At 39.1% G+C, this 17,678-nt stretch overlaps 1 protein-coding gene across 1 annotated transcript; it reads left to right on the top strand.

Moving 5' to 3' along the window:
- Positions 1 to 2,732: 2,732 nt before the first annotated feature.
- LOC131920301 (UDP-glucuronosyltransferase 2B31-like) lies at positions 2,733 to 17,494 on the top strand. The gene is made up of 6 exons (XM_059274617.1): positions 2,733 to 3,456; positions 5,747 to 5,895; positions 12,323 to 12,454; positions 14,571 to 14,658; positions 15,441 to 15,660; positions 16,702 to 17,494. Exons 1-6 carry the CDS (start codon positions 2,733 to 2,735, stop codon positions 16,979 to 16,981), a joined length of 1,593 nt encoding a protein of 530 aa, XP_059130600.1. The 3' UTR covers positions 16,982 to 17,494.
- Positions 17,495 to 17,678: the final 184 nt, after the last annotated feature.

The following is a 17,678-nucleotide window of genomic DNA, read 5'->3' as shown; positions in this document are numbered from 1 at the left end:
AGATGGTCTGCACTTGGCTGTGCTGGGGGAGGAGGTCTTTTGCTCCACCCCTTGGGGTCTCTATAAATACCCTGGGGCAGAGACAGTCAGGGCCCATTGGAAAAGGTTCCAGGCCCTCTCAAGGCTATCCTTTATTTTCTATCTGTTTATCTCCACAATATTCTCTGCAATATAAATCCTTCTATCTAATATTTCCTGCTGCTCACACTCAAGAAAACTCTGGGGAGCTGTGGGGTTGGTGGGTAAATGTCCCACACTGATTCACTTTCTACCCTAACTTATATTACTAACAGAACTATCTTACAATGTCTTTCAAATTTATACACTTACACGTCTTTAGTGGATTTCTTTTCTAAAATTCTTAACAAGGAAAATTATAACTATCTAATCTTTAACTAACTATAACTATCTAATCTTCAACTATAACTATAACTAATCTTCAACTCCCTCAGAGACCCAAGAAGGAAATAATATTAGCTAAAAAAAGAAACAAAACAAAAACAGGAAGTGCACATAAGCGGCTTCCAAAAAAATTGTGAGTTAACAGAAACAGCCAGCTGCTTGGACAGTTACCCGAGGTTTCTCTGCAGCATTGGGGCATCATCTTCAGCCTATAGACTTAGCATATCTGACAGACTCATTTGTGAAGTAGGTGTACACAAGGTCAACAGTTCGACCTCACATTTGGTGAGAGAAGTCCATGTACCAGAAACACCTAAATTCCACTAGTGTCCTGTCATGATTCAGGATTTCAAATTCTGGAAATTGTTGCTGTTTTTTGAATTCAGCTGTCCATTCTTCTTGGCTGTGTGTGTGTATGGCTTCATCTGGGCATCGCGTTCTTCTCCACATCCCTCTACTAAATGCCAGTCTACCATTGAGAGGTTAGACTCTGTCAGCTTAGTTACTCTTTCAAGAATAACTGTTTCACCTGCTGTTCCACTGCACATCAGAAGTCATCGGTCCACTGCCAGTTCAGCTGCCTTCAAAGAAAAAGGCACTGTGCCTTTTCTGGATTGTAAAGACCACTTCAGGGATGATGCCATTTTGTCCTGGCCTCAGAGGATGCCTGTTGCTAAAGCCACAACCACACTTGTTTTGGCAAGAATCGGTAGTCATTTGTTTCATGTCCTGTCTGTCCATTTTGTCCTATTTGTCAGCAGTCAATTCGAGGATACTTTGTTGTCCAGTGGCTAACATTTGCCACAATGAAAGTTAACTCCATATGCAGTTTCTTCAATGCCCATATTTCTCTGAAGTAGATTGGTACTGCCAGGAGCCAACATGTCTCATAGACATAACAAAAAAGAAAAATTTTCTAAGTTATTAAAACATTTTAAATGCCATCCTCTTTAGATCTCTGAAGGGTTTGAAGATGACCTGTCTATCTAAAATATATCTGCTCGTTCTTGAAAACATACCTAATAAAACTACAAGTTCTATTGTAATGTCTAACTACTAACTTTCATTTCTTTTTATCTTAATAGTTGGTAATAATAACATTCAAGGATCTGCCTTCTCATTGGTTATAAACCCAACCACATGACCTCGTCACTGCCTATCTATACAGACCTCCAGGTCTCTATGGTTGGTATTGAGATTAAAGGCATGTGTCTCCATGCTGGTGGTGTCCTTGAACACACAGAGATCTGCCTGTCATGTAATCGGGGATTAAGGGTGTGTGCTACAACTGCCAGACTTCTGCTAAATGGCTTGTTATTAGCTCTGACCCCCCAGGCACTTTTATATATTAACATACAAATAAAATTACATTTCAGCACAAATAAAATATCACCATAAACACACACCTAAATAAGCCAATCAAAGGAGCCAAATAAACTGTAAGACTAAGGAAAAAAAAATCAGATTTACTCATTGTAATCTCTTTAGTAAGAGAGGCAGAGAGAGCCTCCATCTTCAGGATTCTGACAAGATATGCACAGCTAAGCAGTCCAGGCATGAAGTGGTCCCTTGCTCTACATTACCTTAGCTCCTACAATCTTCAGAAATGTTAGTCCCCTCCAGCTTGGAAATTGCCCTTGAGGACTGATTCCTCCTGGGTGCCCCCAAGGCATCAGACAATTCTTCTCCCAGCAGAAGGTCACCAGGAAAATTCTAATTTCTTAGAGGAAGGCAAAAGTGTCTCATTAGAATACATTCACTCCTGCCAGGGTGACTAGTTACAAGAAAGCAGATAGCTGATTAGGTAGAGCTGGAACCAATAGAAAGGCTAAAAGAATGTGGCTTCTATGTAGGATAAAATCAGCTTTAAATTTAGTTGCAGTGTTTATAATTTTGAGGTTATACTCTGAACCTCTGAACCATTTATTTAAAATCAATCAATAGTATAGTAAAGGAATGCTGTTACCCACATTCATATGAAGACACACTGGACTGTGATATTTTAAAAGTGTGACTCAACAGTTATGTCTTTTCTGTAAGTTCTTTATCAAGGAAGCTACATTAGAAGGAGAAAGACAAAGAAAGAGCAGGAGTTCTTTCTTTCCACTGTTCTCCAAGTACATTATACATTCAAGGTCACTGAGAATCAGGAGTTTTTTCACATGTTCACATCTGCCTCCTCATTTTTGCACTTGGCATCCAAAGGTTGTGACTATCCCATGTGTATATGCTTTTGTGAGTATAAGTTATACTCTAACTAATTATTACTCTCCTATATCTGCAAGATCTGAGGGATTGCCATTTGAAAGGCAGCTCTGGATTTAACCAAGATGTCTGTAAAAATGACAGCATCCCTGCTCCTGCTCCAGCTGAGTGGCTTCTTTGGATCTGGGAGTGGTGGGAAGGTACTGGTGTGGCCAATGGAATACAGCCATTGGCTCAACTTGAAGACAATTCTAGATGAGCTTGTGAAAAAGGGACATGGAGTGACCGTTCTGATACCCTCAGCTTCCCTCTCTTATGAGGTTGAGGACACATCTGCTATTGAGTTTGAGACATACCCTTCATCCTTTCCCATGGCTGATTTGGAGGAATTTTTCATGGAATCAATCAGGAAACGTGTTTATGAGCTGCCAAAGCAATCACTTTGGAGATACTTTTTAATGCTTCAAGAATTGGTTTGGGTAGATTCAGATTATTATGAAAGTCTTTGCAAAGATGTAGTTTTTAACAAGGAACTCATGACAAAACTACACAATTCAAGCTTTAACGTCATGGTAGCAGATCCCTTCATGCCCTGCGGTGACCTGCTGGCTGAGCTTCTCAAGATACCACTTGTGTACAGTCTCCGCTTCTTTCCTGGCTACACATATGAAAAGTACAGTGGAGGACTCCCACTGCCTCCTTCTTATGTGCCTGTTGCTCCATCAGAATTGAGTAATCGAATGACATTCATGGAGCGGGTGCAAAATGTAATCTACATGCTGTCTTTTGACTTTTGGTTCCAAAATTTTAATGAGAAGAGATGGAATCAGCTTTACAGTGAAGTATTAGGTAAGTGTGTGTTCAATTGGGATTGTTGCATTCCAAATTTGCTGTATCATTGAAGGTGAATTTGAAACAACAGTATTGACAGCAGAAAGATTTATCTCTCCTAAGTAAAATGGTGCAAAGTCGGTGTAATTATCTGCCAAATTCTAAGCATTGTAGAAAAACCTGTATCCCAATGTCAATTGCAAAGCCTTGGCTATGACTTGAATAGGACTCATCAGAAAAGCACACACCCACAAAACAAAACTTTAATAATGCCTCTAAGAAATAACATATCCACAAGCCATTTTAACTCATGGTTTAAAACAGTAGCTTTACCTGTGTGGTGACATCATTATAGTCATCATCATCATGATTACTATACTGCTGCTATTACTTTTATTGTATTATGACTATGAACATGCATACTCGTGTCATAGGTGGGGCACTTGTGCTCTGTGTAACATATGTGAAGGTCAGGTTCAAATTTGATGAGTTTTTACCTCCACCTTTATGTGGTTTCTCAGGATCAATTCAGGTGTTCAGGCTTGTATGGGGACTGCACTCAAGTCATTAAGCTTGCATATTAAACACTTTGACCGTCTAATTCTTCCACTGTATAGAGGCCCACAGAGGTTTCCTAGTAAGAGCTGAGCTTGCCTTACCCAGCAGGGCTGCATGAAGAGATGATTTGACTGCATGCATGATTACCAGGTGATTGGAAGGGTCTGCACTTGGCTGTGCTGCGGGAGCTGTTTGGCATGCTTATAAAAAGCCCTTCGAAGAAACAAACAGGGATTGTGTATCCAGGCCCTCCTGAAGCTATGCTGTGTTTCCATTCTGTCTTCTGAAGCTATCCTGTGTTTCCGTTCTGTCTTCTGAAGCTATCCTGTATTTCCGTTCTGTCTTCTCTCCCCTCTATCTTTCTATCCAAAGATTTCTCATGCCTCTCTCCTCAAGAGTACCCTAAAGAAAAAGTGAGAGCGGCCCTCCCACATCACTAGCCCCTAAAACAGTAGCTTTAAACAAACTCAATGCCATCGTGATTCGCACATGTAGAATGAGGACTAACACATATTTCTAGATAGGTATCTACATAACATTGAGAACTTTCCCCTTGATAGACATTAGTTTTCTCATGTGTAGTTTGAAATATTTTCTCATTTCCCCTGCTAAATCTGCACAGCTGTGAATACACTGTCTATGTAATCAGCACAGAAATCATGTATATTTAACACTTTGGACAATCTATATTTATTTATTAGTGGGGTTGAAATTTTGTTTAAAAATGTATGACATTGAAGTGTACACATTGATTACTAGTTAAAGTGTTTTAAAATACATGTAATGACCAACATCTCTTTCCATATTTTAAAACTTGTTATCTTATTATTTCCAAACAAACTTACACAGAACTATTATTACACAGTCAGTTGTGAATCAAGAGCAGTAGGAAGACAAGTAACTCAGGCATAATTGAAGTTTCTCTTTGAAGTCAGCCAGGGCTATATAGTGAGACCCTGTCTCAAAATGAAGTGCAGAAGCAAGTATCCCCACAAATGTTTACACTGGGTGTGGTAGCACACGCATATAATCCGCATATACTCCCAGCAGATGAGATATGGAGAAGAGGATCAGGAATTCAAGGTCAACTATGGCTACATAATGACATAGGAATCGCACTTGGTTCCCATCAGAATATCTCAAAACAAAACAAAATTCTCAGTTCCCTTAGAAGAGCACACATCAGGGTTGCAGCAGCTAACCAGAGCAAGCTTGATGAAGAATAGCAGTGAAGAGTGTTTCCCTGACTATGACAAACAAGATTCATAGATAATGAAACTGAATATACTTAAATAGCATATCTAAATATTTGGTAATCATGAATTTCCAAGGTATTTTACAGATGTGGTATCTTCTACATCACTTGCCACTTGCACAGTGACTTCATATATCTCTAAGCATAAGGATGAGTAACATAGATAGTGTAAACTTGCGTTTAACATTACACACACAGTTTTAGATAGATAGATAGAAGATAGATAGATAGATAGATAGATAGATAGATAGATAGATAGATAGATAGATACATACATACATAGATACATAGATAGATAGATAGATAGATAGATAGATAGATAGATAGATAGATAGATAGATAGATAGATGCAAATATGTTTCATATTCCAGCCACATGCTTGTAAATGGCTCTGACTACATTATCAAAAGTGTTTCAGGAGACTTCCTGACATATTCATTTTTACCTGACTCTTATATCATGGGTTATACCTTCCCTGTTCTAATCCCTCTTCAGGAAGACCCACAACACTCACTGAGTTGATGGGGAAGGCAGATATATGGCTCATTCGAACCTACTGGGATTTGGAATTTCCTCACCCTCTCTTACCAAATTTTGATTATGTTGGAGGACTCCACTGCAGACCTGCCAAGCCTCTGCCTAAGGTAAATATAGTGCCGTTTGTTTGCTTCTGTTTGCCTTGCATTTTCAGCAAGAGTGATTATATTTTATTACTTCAGAATGGTTGTCAAACTCAGAGAGTCACAGGAATTTAGATAAAGAAAGCTGCCTATAGAAACACCTGTATCTATTCCATCACAAGATGTGAATTTCAAACAAGCAGTGGTGGCACATGCCTTTTATGCCAGCACTTGGGAGGCAGAGTTGTGTGGATCTATGTGAGTTCAAGGCCAATCTGGTCTACAGACTGAGTTCCAGGACAGGTAGGAATGTTATACAGAGAAACACTGTCTCATAAAATAAAATTTTAAAAAATGTGAATTAAATGTGGATTAAATTAATTCAGCAAGATTCTGTTATAAAAATCATTTTCTTATATTTGAGTGTAACAAACACACAAATACTAAATGCAGAGAGAGGTCCAAAAGCCAAGTCCTATACAAAGTGATTTGAGAGTAGATAGATGGAGTATGAACAAAGAAAATCTCATTTTGAAGAGTCACAGTGGCTCTGTTTGCTTTCTTGATCAAACAAACAAGTGAAAACATACATATAAGCATACATTTGCCCAAACTGACACAGTAACATCAATGTAAATGGAGGTGGAGCTTTCCTTTTCCCTGGCTGCTCAGTCCCATATAATCACACAAAGCTTATATTAATTTCAGAACATTTGGTCTATAATTCAGGCTTATTACTAACTATCTCATACAACTGAAATTACCCCATTTCTATTAATCTACATTTTGCCATGTGGCATTGTGGCTTTACCTGTTCTCTAGCATCTTGCTTCTTCTGGGGCTGGCTTGTCTCTCTCTGACACTGGCCTTCTCTTCTCTGTATTTTCAGTTTGGCTGTTCCACCTGGCTTTATTCTGCTTTGCTATAGGCCATAGCATCTTCTTTATTAACCAATGAGAGAAATGCATATTCATAGCTGACAGAAGGATTATCCCACAGCATTTGCCCCTTTCTGTCTAGTCAAAATGGAAGATTTTGACTTTAATGTAGTAAACTTACATAAAAAAACCACAGGTATCAACAAGAATTACAGTTACAATATCCAGTCCATTAATATTTGACAAAATTAGAGAAAATATTTTATTATTTATCTCGTCTTAGTGAGTTTAAAGTTTTATATCTTACTTACCTTTTAATCATGAATAAGAAAACCTATAATTATCTAGTCCTCAATTCCATCAAAGACTGAGAATGAAATAATATTACCTGAGTAAGCAAAAAGTGCAGGCAAGTGACTTCCAAAAATGTGACAAATGACAGAATCAACTGGCTGCCTGGAAAGTCACCCAAAGTTTCTCTGTCATTTTGGGGCATCCATCTTTGGGACATAGGCCTAGCATATCTGACAGACATTCCTGTGAAGCAGGGAAATTTGAAGGACTGTCGTACCTTGTCTTGGCAAAGCTCGGCAGTCACCTTTCTTGTGTCCTGCTGGTAGAGTTTGGAAAGAACAGTCAGCTATTGAAGGAAAGACAGTTTTTATGTCCACATGTCTAGCTTTTTGCCATAAAGAAAACAAGCTCCATACAGAGTTTCTTCAATGCCCACCAACTTTATGGAGTACATTGGTGCTTCCAGGAGCAGATGTGTCTCAGTGTCATGAAAAGTCTAATTTATTAAAACATTTTCAATGCCATGTGCTCAAAAACTCTTTGAGCAGCTATTAGATGATATAAGGCACCGTTTCAAACCTGCATTAATACTACATTTCCCAGAAAGCCTTTCAGGTATGCTAGCAAACTTTCCAGTTCCCTTTACAGGGTTTCACTTTTGCAACAGGAGATTTTTCTTTCCTAAGCTTCCTTAGAATGCCTGTGCCACCATTAACAGGTATGCCTCTCTAATTAGAACTTTACCTGCCCCAGTTGCCAAGCTTTGTGTCTATTTTTCCTCGTACTCAGTTTGTGGCTTATTGCCAGAGTCAAATCCCTTAGGGCTTAACTCCAGGTCAATGAAGCAAACTGAAAGCATTTGTTTCAGAAATTTCTTTCTCTGATAGAAAAAAAAAAAAGAGCTTCTCTCCTAGATATCTCCCCATTATACTCTTTGATAGATTTTTTGCTCTGATTCTTCCCCCAGGATTTTGCATTCATAGCCACATAGTTAGGCTTATCTTATCCTCCTTTACCCTAAACTTTTCTTTTCTATAGTCCTAACCCAATATTTCTCTTTTCTACCTTCCTTAATTTTTATAGATAGACGAGAGAAAGAGAGACAGAGAGACAAAAACACAGAGAGAGAATATAGAGAGACAAATCTAATGCTGCATCCTTGAGATATTTCACTGCATAACCTATACACCCATGAATAAAATACTGTTGCCTTCATTTTTCATTTCCTTATCAGCATGCGTACATTGCTTCACCCCCACACCTTTCACCAAGTCTAGGGTTATTTTTTTCTTTTTTATCTTTTCCTTGTCTCTGTTCAGGTGTCATCCGTGGAGGATCAGCACCTATTATTATTTACCCCAGGGACTCTTGAGTAATGGGAGATAAGAGACTTAGTTTGAAATAAAGGGGAGAGAAACAGAGAAAACACAAGATAGATGCAAGTGGGCCTGGATCCTCATCCAAATGGGCCCCGAACGTTATTCCAAAGGTCTACTTATAACAATGCCAAGGGGTAGAGTAAAGAACTCCCCCTTGCTAGTTACAGTCAAGTGTAGGCCCTTACAAACACCTGATACTCAGGCCCATGGTCCAATCAACCTCTTATGCAGCCCTGCTGGGTGCATCAACCAGGAAACCTAGTGGGCTACAACTATTAAATGAAACAAACATTCATAAAGGTAATTTTGGGAATTTGGGTATAGTTTTCTAGACTACTTCCCAATGATTGGAGGGTGCTGCTAATCTTTGAGGGACCCTGAGAAAAATTAGAATTATGGTTGCTGTGGGATGTATGGCAAATGTGTTGCTAATTAATCAATAAAACACTGATTGGCCGTTGGCTAGGCAGGAAGTATAGGCGGGGCAAGGAAGAGAATAAAGCTGGGAAGTGGAAGGCTGAGTCAGAGAGACACTGCCAGCCGCCACGATAAGAAACAGCTTGTGAAGATGCCGGTAAGCCACGAGCCATGTGGCAAGGTATAGATTAAAGGAAATGGATTAATTTAAGCTATAAGAACAGTTAGCAAGAAGCCTGCCACGGCCATACAGTTTGAAAGCAACATAAGTCTCTGTGTTTACTTGGTCGGGTCTGAGAGGCTGTGGGACTGGCAGGTGAAAGAGATTTGCCCTGACTGTGGGCCAGGCAGGAAAACTCCAGCTACAAATGGCGTCCAACGTGGTGGCAAGAGTTTCCACCTAAAACCTGAAAAAAGATTCTAAAACGGAGCTAAAAACAGCTTCCTAATTGTCTCTCTCAAATGAGCGGCAGCTGCTGGTTTGAGCTATTGGCGGGTTCCTAGCGCTTGTGCTTGATCTGCAGTAGGGCGGAAATGAGGCCTCTGCAAGTGGCACATTAAGCTGCATGGTGGATTTAGACTTTGACAGTACAAAACAAAAAAAGAGGTTTCTGGACTACATGCTGCTTGGATAAAAGCATAGACCCACGATAGCTCCCAGAGCTGGTGGTAAACGTAGCCATGTTGGGAAGCTGAGGTGGGCAGAGCCAGCAGCCACAGCTGCTGCAGTTAAAAGTGATAGATTCACAATAAGACAGATTCAGATGTAACAGTTTACAATGTGTGTAAAAATGTACGTAGGCTTGAAAGAAAGAAAAAGGAATATATACAGTTATATAAAGAAATAAATAGTTTTTAAAAATAAAGTCTTTAAAGAGACAGTAAAGGTAGTATAAAAAATAAGCCACGTAAAAATGGATATTACACAGAGAATCTGGATTGTGTTGTCTTTGGAATTTTTAACTGCAGAAAAACATTTGATTGTAAAAGCTGTTAAGTTATGCCAAAATGTATATTTTAAAGGTAACTTGACTTCAAAATTTGGATATAAGGATATGTTGCTTTGGAAAGGAGTCTCTGCTTTTGTTCCCACAGAAAGCCAAAGGCTATGGAATTGTTCCAGATTAAGATACATCAGGTTTGACCAGCCAAGACCCCCTGAAGGTCTCCAATGACACCATGGCCCAGATGATCCAACATCCAGAATGGTTTGAAGGCATCTGGCTCAGACGATACAGCCTCATGGACTATTCCATAATTCTAAAATTTTCTTTGTTTCCCCATAAGATACAGCGCCCCCTTCCAGCAGGAAGTAGTAAGAGAAGCTACGCCCAAATTCCCAAATTATATGTAATTTTACTTTGTTAAGGTTAAAACCTTCCTTTTTGAAAAAAAAAAAAAGGGGAAGTGCTGTGGGATGTATGGCAAATGTGTTGCTAATTAATCAAAAAACACTGATTGGCCGTTGGCTAGGCAGGAAGTATAGGCGGGGCAAGGAAGAGAATAAAGCTGGGAAGTGGAAGGCTGAGTCAGAGAGACACTGCCAGCCGCCACGATGAGAAACAGCTTGTGAAGATGCCGGTAAGCCACGAGCCATGTGGCAAGGTATAGATTAAAGGAAATGGATTAATTTAAGCTATAAGAACAGTTAGCAAGAAGCCTGCCACGGCCATACAGTTTGAAAGCAACATAAGTCTCTGTGTTTACTTGGTCGGGTCTGAGAGGCTGTGGGACTGGCAGGTGAAAGAGATTTGCCCTGACTGTGGGCCAGGCAGGAAAACTCCAGCTACATATGGTCAAATCCTGACTGGAGTCTTTTGTGACAGCAGCTTTCAAGCTGTTCTGGATGTAGAACTCAGAGGAAGCTGCAACAGAGGTGTTCTGAAATGTTGGATCATCTGGGACATCCATTCCCATCAGAGATTTCTCAGGGGATCGTCTTCAATCAAACCATGTTAACTTGGAATAAATGCATAGCCTCTCAATTCCTGTGGAATCAAAATCATAACCTCTCCTCAAAAGAATTTTTGATTTCCATTTAACAAATATATTTTTGACTCCATTTTAAAGTTAAGACATTCCTAAAGTATCTTGGTGGGTTTATTTCAATATTCCCTCTTTCAGTGACAGGTCTCTTAGCAGCTGTCCTTTGTCAGTAATCAAATAATTCAAATTTAACACAGCAACATACAGGATCCAGACTTCCTATGTATTTCCAATCTTTGTGTGGCTTTTTTTATATTACTTCTACTGTTTCATTATTTATTTATTTGTTTTGGTGAAGGTCTATACTCATTCTTTATTAACCAATAAAAGGAATACATATTCACAGCACACAGAAGAATTATTCCCCCGCCCATAAATGAACAGCATATATTAAATTTTTTTTCAATGAAACTAATATCTGTTACAAAGAACATGAATGAAAAGACAATGGACATTCTTAACAAGATTAGAAATAGATTTATGATCCATGAATTCCACTCCTGAGTATGTATATAAAAGAACTAAATGAAGGACCTCTATGAGATAGTAATACAAGGATTATCATGGCAACACTATTTCTGAAGGGAGGAGTACAGGTAAGTTGAATAAAAGTGGCCCCCATAGGCTCATATACTTGAATGTTTGGTTCCCAGTTGGTGAACTGTTTAGGAAGCATTAGAAGGGGTGATTTAATTGGAGAAAATGTGTCACAGGAGGTAGGCTTTAAGGTGTCAATAACCCAAACCATGTCTGGTCTCTTTCTATGTGTCTGCAACTTATGGTTCAGGTAGAGTTCTGGAATACTATTCCAGTGCCATGCCTGCCTGCCTGCGAGGTGTGCTCGCCACCATGATGTTCATAGACTAACCCTCTGAAACTTTAAGCAGACCCCAACTAATTGATTTTTTTTATATTGCCTTAATCATGGAGTTTCCTCACAACATTAGAACAGAAACTAAGAAAGGTAGAAGCAACCTAGATATCACTAAAATTGTTGATAAAAATTAGATAGTACACAAATACAAAAAAAATCACTAAAACTTCAAAACCTATGGTCTAGAGATGCATGGTATTACTTTGAATGACAGTACACTAAGTAAACTAGCCAATGAACAAGACAGAAATAAAATAAGTATACCTTATATAAACTCTGTAGACTGGTCACAATAATAGAAACAGAAAGCAGATGTTTGGTGACCAAGAGACCGAGGAGGAAGAAAGAGAACTTTGAATTTAATATCAACAAATCTTGCTTTACAAGAAGAAAATGTTCCAGAACTGTTTTAATGAATGTGAAGATGTGTAACACAGAGAACTGTAACCTTATAGCTGAATACAACTGTACATCTTATATGTGGATGTGAATAGTTTTAAAGCATCCAGTATTCTAGTCATTTCTAATGCTGCTCAGTTTCTTCCTGTGGATGTTGGTATCAGTTTTTATGCAGGATATTTGGAGTTGCTGCTGTTTGTGATGAGCTGATATTCCATTAACAGGAAATAGAAGACTTTGTCCAGTCATCTGGAGAACATGGTGTTGTGGTGTTTTCCTTGGGATCTATGGTGGGTACCCTAACAGAAGAAAGGGCCAATATGATTGCAGCAGGCCTTGCCCAGATTCCACAGAAGGTGAGATAGTGTCTCAGTGTTGCATCCTTACTTAGACTGTCATATCCAGTTCAGGTGTGATGGCAGAAACCTCCATCTTCAGTGAGAAACTGAAGCTGTCTTGATAGCTCTAGTTCATATCTAAAGTCACTTAAGACATCAAAATACAAAGGACAGCTGCCAAATAGTGTGTGGTGTTTTTGATTAATAACTTTGTTATTATCATTGTGTTCAGAAAGAAAAACACTTAACAAGTGTTTGTGAAGTTGATATTAGGAAGGTATTATAGGCACAAAAGTGCCTTCTTACTTCCTCCATTATCTTGGAGGATATTTAAGGACTCTCCACACACTACAGTGTAAATATACAGCATTTAAGTTATAACCAGTAAGTGCACCGGCCCAGTAACAATAAGAAAGCAATCAAAATTTGCAGCTGTGGGACTGCAGAAGTGCCTCATCCTTGAAGAGCATGTGTTGCTCACCCAGAGGACCTGAACTTACTTCTGAGACCCAACATTTGTCAGCTCACAACTGCCTATAACTTCATCTCCATAGGATCCAACGCCCTCATCCAGCCTGTCATGATACCCATACACACTTTCCATACATATATATACACATACTGTTTTAGTTAGAGTTTTTATTGTGGTAAATACACCTCTTGACCATGGCAATTCTTATAAAGGAAAAGTATTAATTGGGGCTGGCTTACCATTTCAGAGGTTTAGTCTATTATCATCATGGCCAGTGGCATGCAGGTAGACATGGTGCCAGAAAAACAACAGAGTTCTTACATCTTTATTCACAGGCAGCAGAAGGAGACTGTGTGCCACACTGGGCATAGGTTGAGCATATAAGACCTCAAAGCCTGCCCCCACAGTGGCACATTTCCTCCAACAAGGTCACACTACCCTCAACAAGATCCCACATCCAAATAGTGCCACTCCCTATAGGCCAAGCTTTGAAACACATGAGTCCATTGGTTCCTACCTATTCAAACTACCACATACTCACACATGCAGACATAATGGCTCACACATTAATAATAATAAATCATTATTTTAAAGGTAGAAATTTTCCATCTTGTGTATTTGTTTATCTTTTATCTTATTTTTTATTATTATTATTTAGAGGCCTGTTTGTGCTCTAAGGAGAGAGAAAAAATGGGTTTGGATTTGGATGGAAGGGGAGGATCTAGGGGAGGGGAAAATATAATCAGAACATATTGTGTAAAAAAAGTTTCTTTTCAATAACAAGGAAATAGAAAAAGAAGAAAATGTAAATTTTTTAAAATGGAGTTTGTATAATGGTATAATATTTTTTGTGGTCTTGGCCAAATTTGACTCCTTACATATTAAAATGGGATTGTGCATGGAAATGTTTTTCTTGATACTCAAAACAATAGGTAGGCTAGGATTTACCAACCCAGAGTCCACCTGGTAGACTGTGGCTTTTAATGCTGAAATAGAAGGTAACTCTGGGACTTGCTCTTGAAGTGACCCTGTGCAAAGACAATGACATGTTACAGGGACCGAATCTAACAAAATAACTATGATAAAATTGATAATAAGGGAATTAACTCAAATATCATTGAAAAAATATTTATATTGAATTTGGAAAGTAAAAATTGCTATAAATATTTATTGGAAAAATCAAGGTGTATATTAGTAATATTTGTGGATTGTTGAACAGGAATTACAATCAAACATTTTTTTTTTCAATGTGCATTGGTATTTGGCCTGCATGTATGTTTGTGGGAGGGTGTCTGATCCCATGGACCTGGACTTACATATAGGCAGTAGTGAGCTCTCATGTGGGTGATAAGCCATCTCTTTAGCCTTGACACATTTCTTAAACCCTGGTTGATATTACTGGACCTAACTTTGTCTAAGTTGCTGTTGGTTAAATGTTAACGTGACATGCTGACACTTGGATAAGCATGAGAATAAATGCAGGAGAGTGAAGAGTATTGCATCCTTGCCGTAGTAGTTCTTCACGGTTACCATCATCCAGTCTCAACTCCTGTCTCTTTGAGACTGGGCATTTGTCTCCATTGATTCTTAATCTATCCAAAATTCTAACAAGAGTAACTTGCATTTGACCAAAGTAATAAGAGGCTAGCTTCCTCTTAACAGGTTCTTTGGCGATTCAAAGGCAAGAAACCAGACACCTTGGGCTCCAACACTCGGCTGTATGAATGGATCCCCCAGAATGACCTTCTCGGTAAGCATGAGATGATCCCTAAGACATAAGGAATGACTGCTCAGAAAAATGAATGTCAATGCTAAGGTACTTAGGACAGCTGTGATCTACTTCTGGAGAAAATGGGTAAACAATTGATGTGAATATTCTGTACAGTAACATTGGAGATGGGAGAATCCATTTTTAACTCCACTGTAATTATCTTTCAGATACACTTAAGACACTTCTTCATGTTTGTGTTCACCTCCTATTTCTATACCTTTACATACACCCTTTCCCCTACAGCAGGTCAATTTCAAATGCCAGTGAGAATGATGCTCTTTCATTAATGACTCTTCAGTTACTAGCTCCCCCAAAACTCCACATCATGAGGCAGTCCTATATTTGGGGAAGCATTGCTTGTCATAATTCTCATTCCATCAGTATGATCAACCAACCCCCTACTACACAGAGGCAACCTACCATGAGAAGTGGCTTCACTTTTCCTTTAAGAGAACACACTCTCCTGAACCACAGCCTGTGCTTACACAAGCTGTTTGCTGCACTTGGGAGGAGCTCTGCCCTTTTTGTCCATTGCACAAAATCATTGTTTCCACACTGCACCTCCTCTATGTGGCCTTCATTTAATCTCTGTGGACTTGCACTGTTCCTTGCTCTAAGACATGGGAGGAATTCAGTGCCGTCTCATGGTTATGATAATGTTATCTAGAGAATATATACACTTTATGTGCCTCTTTTCCTGCCTCTCATTTTCTATCTCAGACTTATGATTAATTCTTGCCCTTAATTTCTCCCCTTCCTAGGTCATCCTAAAACCAGAGCTTTTATAACTCATGGTGGCACCAATGGTATCTATGAGGCTATCTACCACGGGATCCCTATGGTTGGCATTCCTTTGTTTGGAAACCAATTTGATAATGTTGTTCACATGAAGACCAAAGGAGCAGGTGTTAGACTGGACTTTCTCACAATGTCCAGTGCAGATTTGGCTGATGCAGTGAAGACAGTGACAAATGACCCTTCGTAAGTACAGTGATTTTGTTCAAGTTGGTACTGGTCCAGATAGGTTCTCTCCAAGGTCACAGTAGAATTCATTTGATCTTTAGTGTAGTTACAAGTTTTCCTGTGTCTCACCTGTCTCGCAGCTTCTTGGGCAAGTAAACACACAGATTATATTACTTACAAACTGTATAATCTATGGTAGGACTCTTGCTAGCTAGCTCTTATATCTTAACCCATTTCAATTAATTTATGTTGTGCCACACGTTCTGTGGTTTACCAGTCTGCTGGCATGTTGTTCCTTGGGTGGCAGGCTGGAGTCTCTCTCTCCTCTTTTCTTCTTCCTGTCTATCTGGTTGTATTTCATGCCTGCCTCTAACTGCCTGGCCATAAGCCAATAGAGTTTTAATTATCAACCAATATGGGAAAAACAAATATTCAAAGCACACAGAAAGACATTTGCTAGCACATTAGTCTAAGTCTGTAAACATCAATAACACTATAAAACCAATATAAGCACTGTGGAATGAGCTTTTACTGTCAATCAAGACTGTAAACTATCCCTACAGATGTACTGTATGAGAGGTTAGTTTAGAATAATTTGATGATGGAAATAGTTTCTAAGCAAGATATCTATGAGCTGCATCCCAGCCCTCAAGTCATCTTGTGCAAAGTATGTCCCATTCATACCAGTTCCCAATTTTTATTCAATAGTGTTTTTATTGAGATTATAAAGAATTATGACACTGTTTTTTCTCAAGAGCATCAATGTGATCATGCTCAATGTCTATGAGTCACCTCACTGACAGTGCTAGAAAAGGATTATGAACATTTGCTCTGCTGGAAAGATTTACTTCCCCAAATGATTTGCCGTTTCAGTTTTGGGAAGAATTTCTCAGAAAATACAAGCTTCAGGAAATCTTTCAAAAAAGGTCCCAATCAAAAGCACACTGTACTTAGTGCTAATCTATGGCATTTATTGAGTCTCATGATGTTTTCCCTGAACCTGTCTTAGGCTTGAAGCACTTAGGTAAATTAATTTGTTTTCCATGTTGCTATCTTTAGCTATAAGGAGAATGCCATGAGGCTATCAAGAATCCACCATGATCAACCAATGAAGCCCCTGGACAGAGCCGTCTTCTGGATTGAATATGTCATGCGCAACAAAGGAGCCAAGCACCTTCGTGTGGCAGCACATGACCTCACCTGGTTCCAGTACCACTCTCTGGATGTGCTTGGATTCCTGCTGGCCTGTGTGCTGACTGTGATGCTCATCATCATGAAGTGTTGCCTCTTTTGTTGCCGGAAGTTTGCTAAAGCTGGAAAGAAGAAGAAAAGGGAGTAGCTGATGTGGGGAGGACAGACACACAGACCTCCTCAGTGCATTCCAGCAAGGCCGGCTTTCCATCTTATCCCTCAGTCACAACTGACCTGGACACTGTCACTCTTATTTCAGCCTTTTGATGTAGACATGAGTGGTCAAACATTCCTTTTCCTCTCACTTATAAAGTAAACATGCAAAAGAAGAACACAATTCTTTAAGTCCCAAAGTTATATTCCATTCTGTAATGTCTCGCACAGACTCATAATTTGTTATGTTTAATTTGTTTAATTTCTTCATTTAGAATTTACTTTGATTCAGGAAAGTATTAAATTGATCCCTCATGATCACATTCCTACTTCCCACTGGATCTCACTCAGTATGTCCAAATCACAACTTCCTGTCCTCTAATTTTTAATAACCCAGTAAGTCCAATTAGTTCTGCCTATAGATGCATGTGTGCATTCATGGGGAGACATTGCTGGATCATGGCCAATGTACCAGTGTCCACCCAACCCCCATCATAATGTTTATCCCCTCCTGGAATCTATGACTGCCAAAAGCTCTTTATTTATGGGTAGAGTGATAAGAGATCCTCCCTATTTATTATGGAATTTTGGCTACCTGATCTTACGCAAGTCCTGTGCAGCTGACAGGTTCTTTGTGTATATGAATGAAAAAGCCATGGCATATCCAGAAGAAAGTGTTTCATGTCACTTCT

The sequence above is a fragment of the Peromyscus eremicus genome, chromosome 10, assembly GCF_949786415.1.
Source record: "Peromyscus eremicus chromosome 10, PerEre_H2_v1, whole genome shotgun sequence".
Taxonomy (NCBI): domain Eukaryota; kingdom Metazoa; phylum Chordata; class Mammalia; order Rodentia; family Cricetidae; genus Peromyscus; species Peromyscus eremicus.
The sequence above is the reverse complement of the archived record's forward strand: the minus strand, read 5'-3'. Positions and strand labels throughout refer to the sequence as shown.

What these genes read in the sequence shown, in the direction of transcription:
- LOC131920301 (XM_059274617.1), top strand. Translation starts at nt 2,733, where the DNA reads ATGTCTGTAAAAATGACAGCATCCCTGCTCCTGCTCCAGCTGAGTGGC. An exon ending in TTGCCCAGATTCCACAGAAG is followed by an intron (nt 12,455 to 14,570) that starts GTGAGATAGTGT and finishes TCCTCTTAACAG; the next exon opens with GTTCTTTGGCGATTCAAAGG. An exon ending in ACAGTGACAAATGACCCTTC is followed by an intron (nt 15,661 to 16,701) that starts GTAAGTACAGTG and finishes TGCTATCTTTAG; the next exon opens with CTATAAGGAGAATGCCATGA.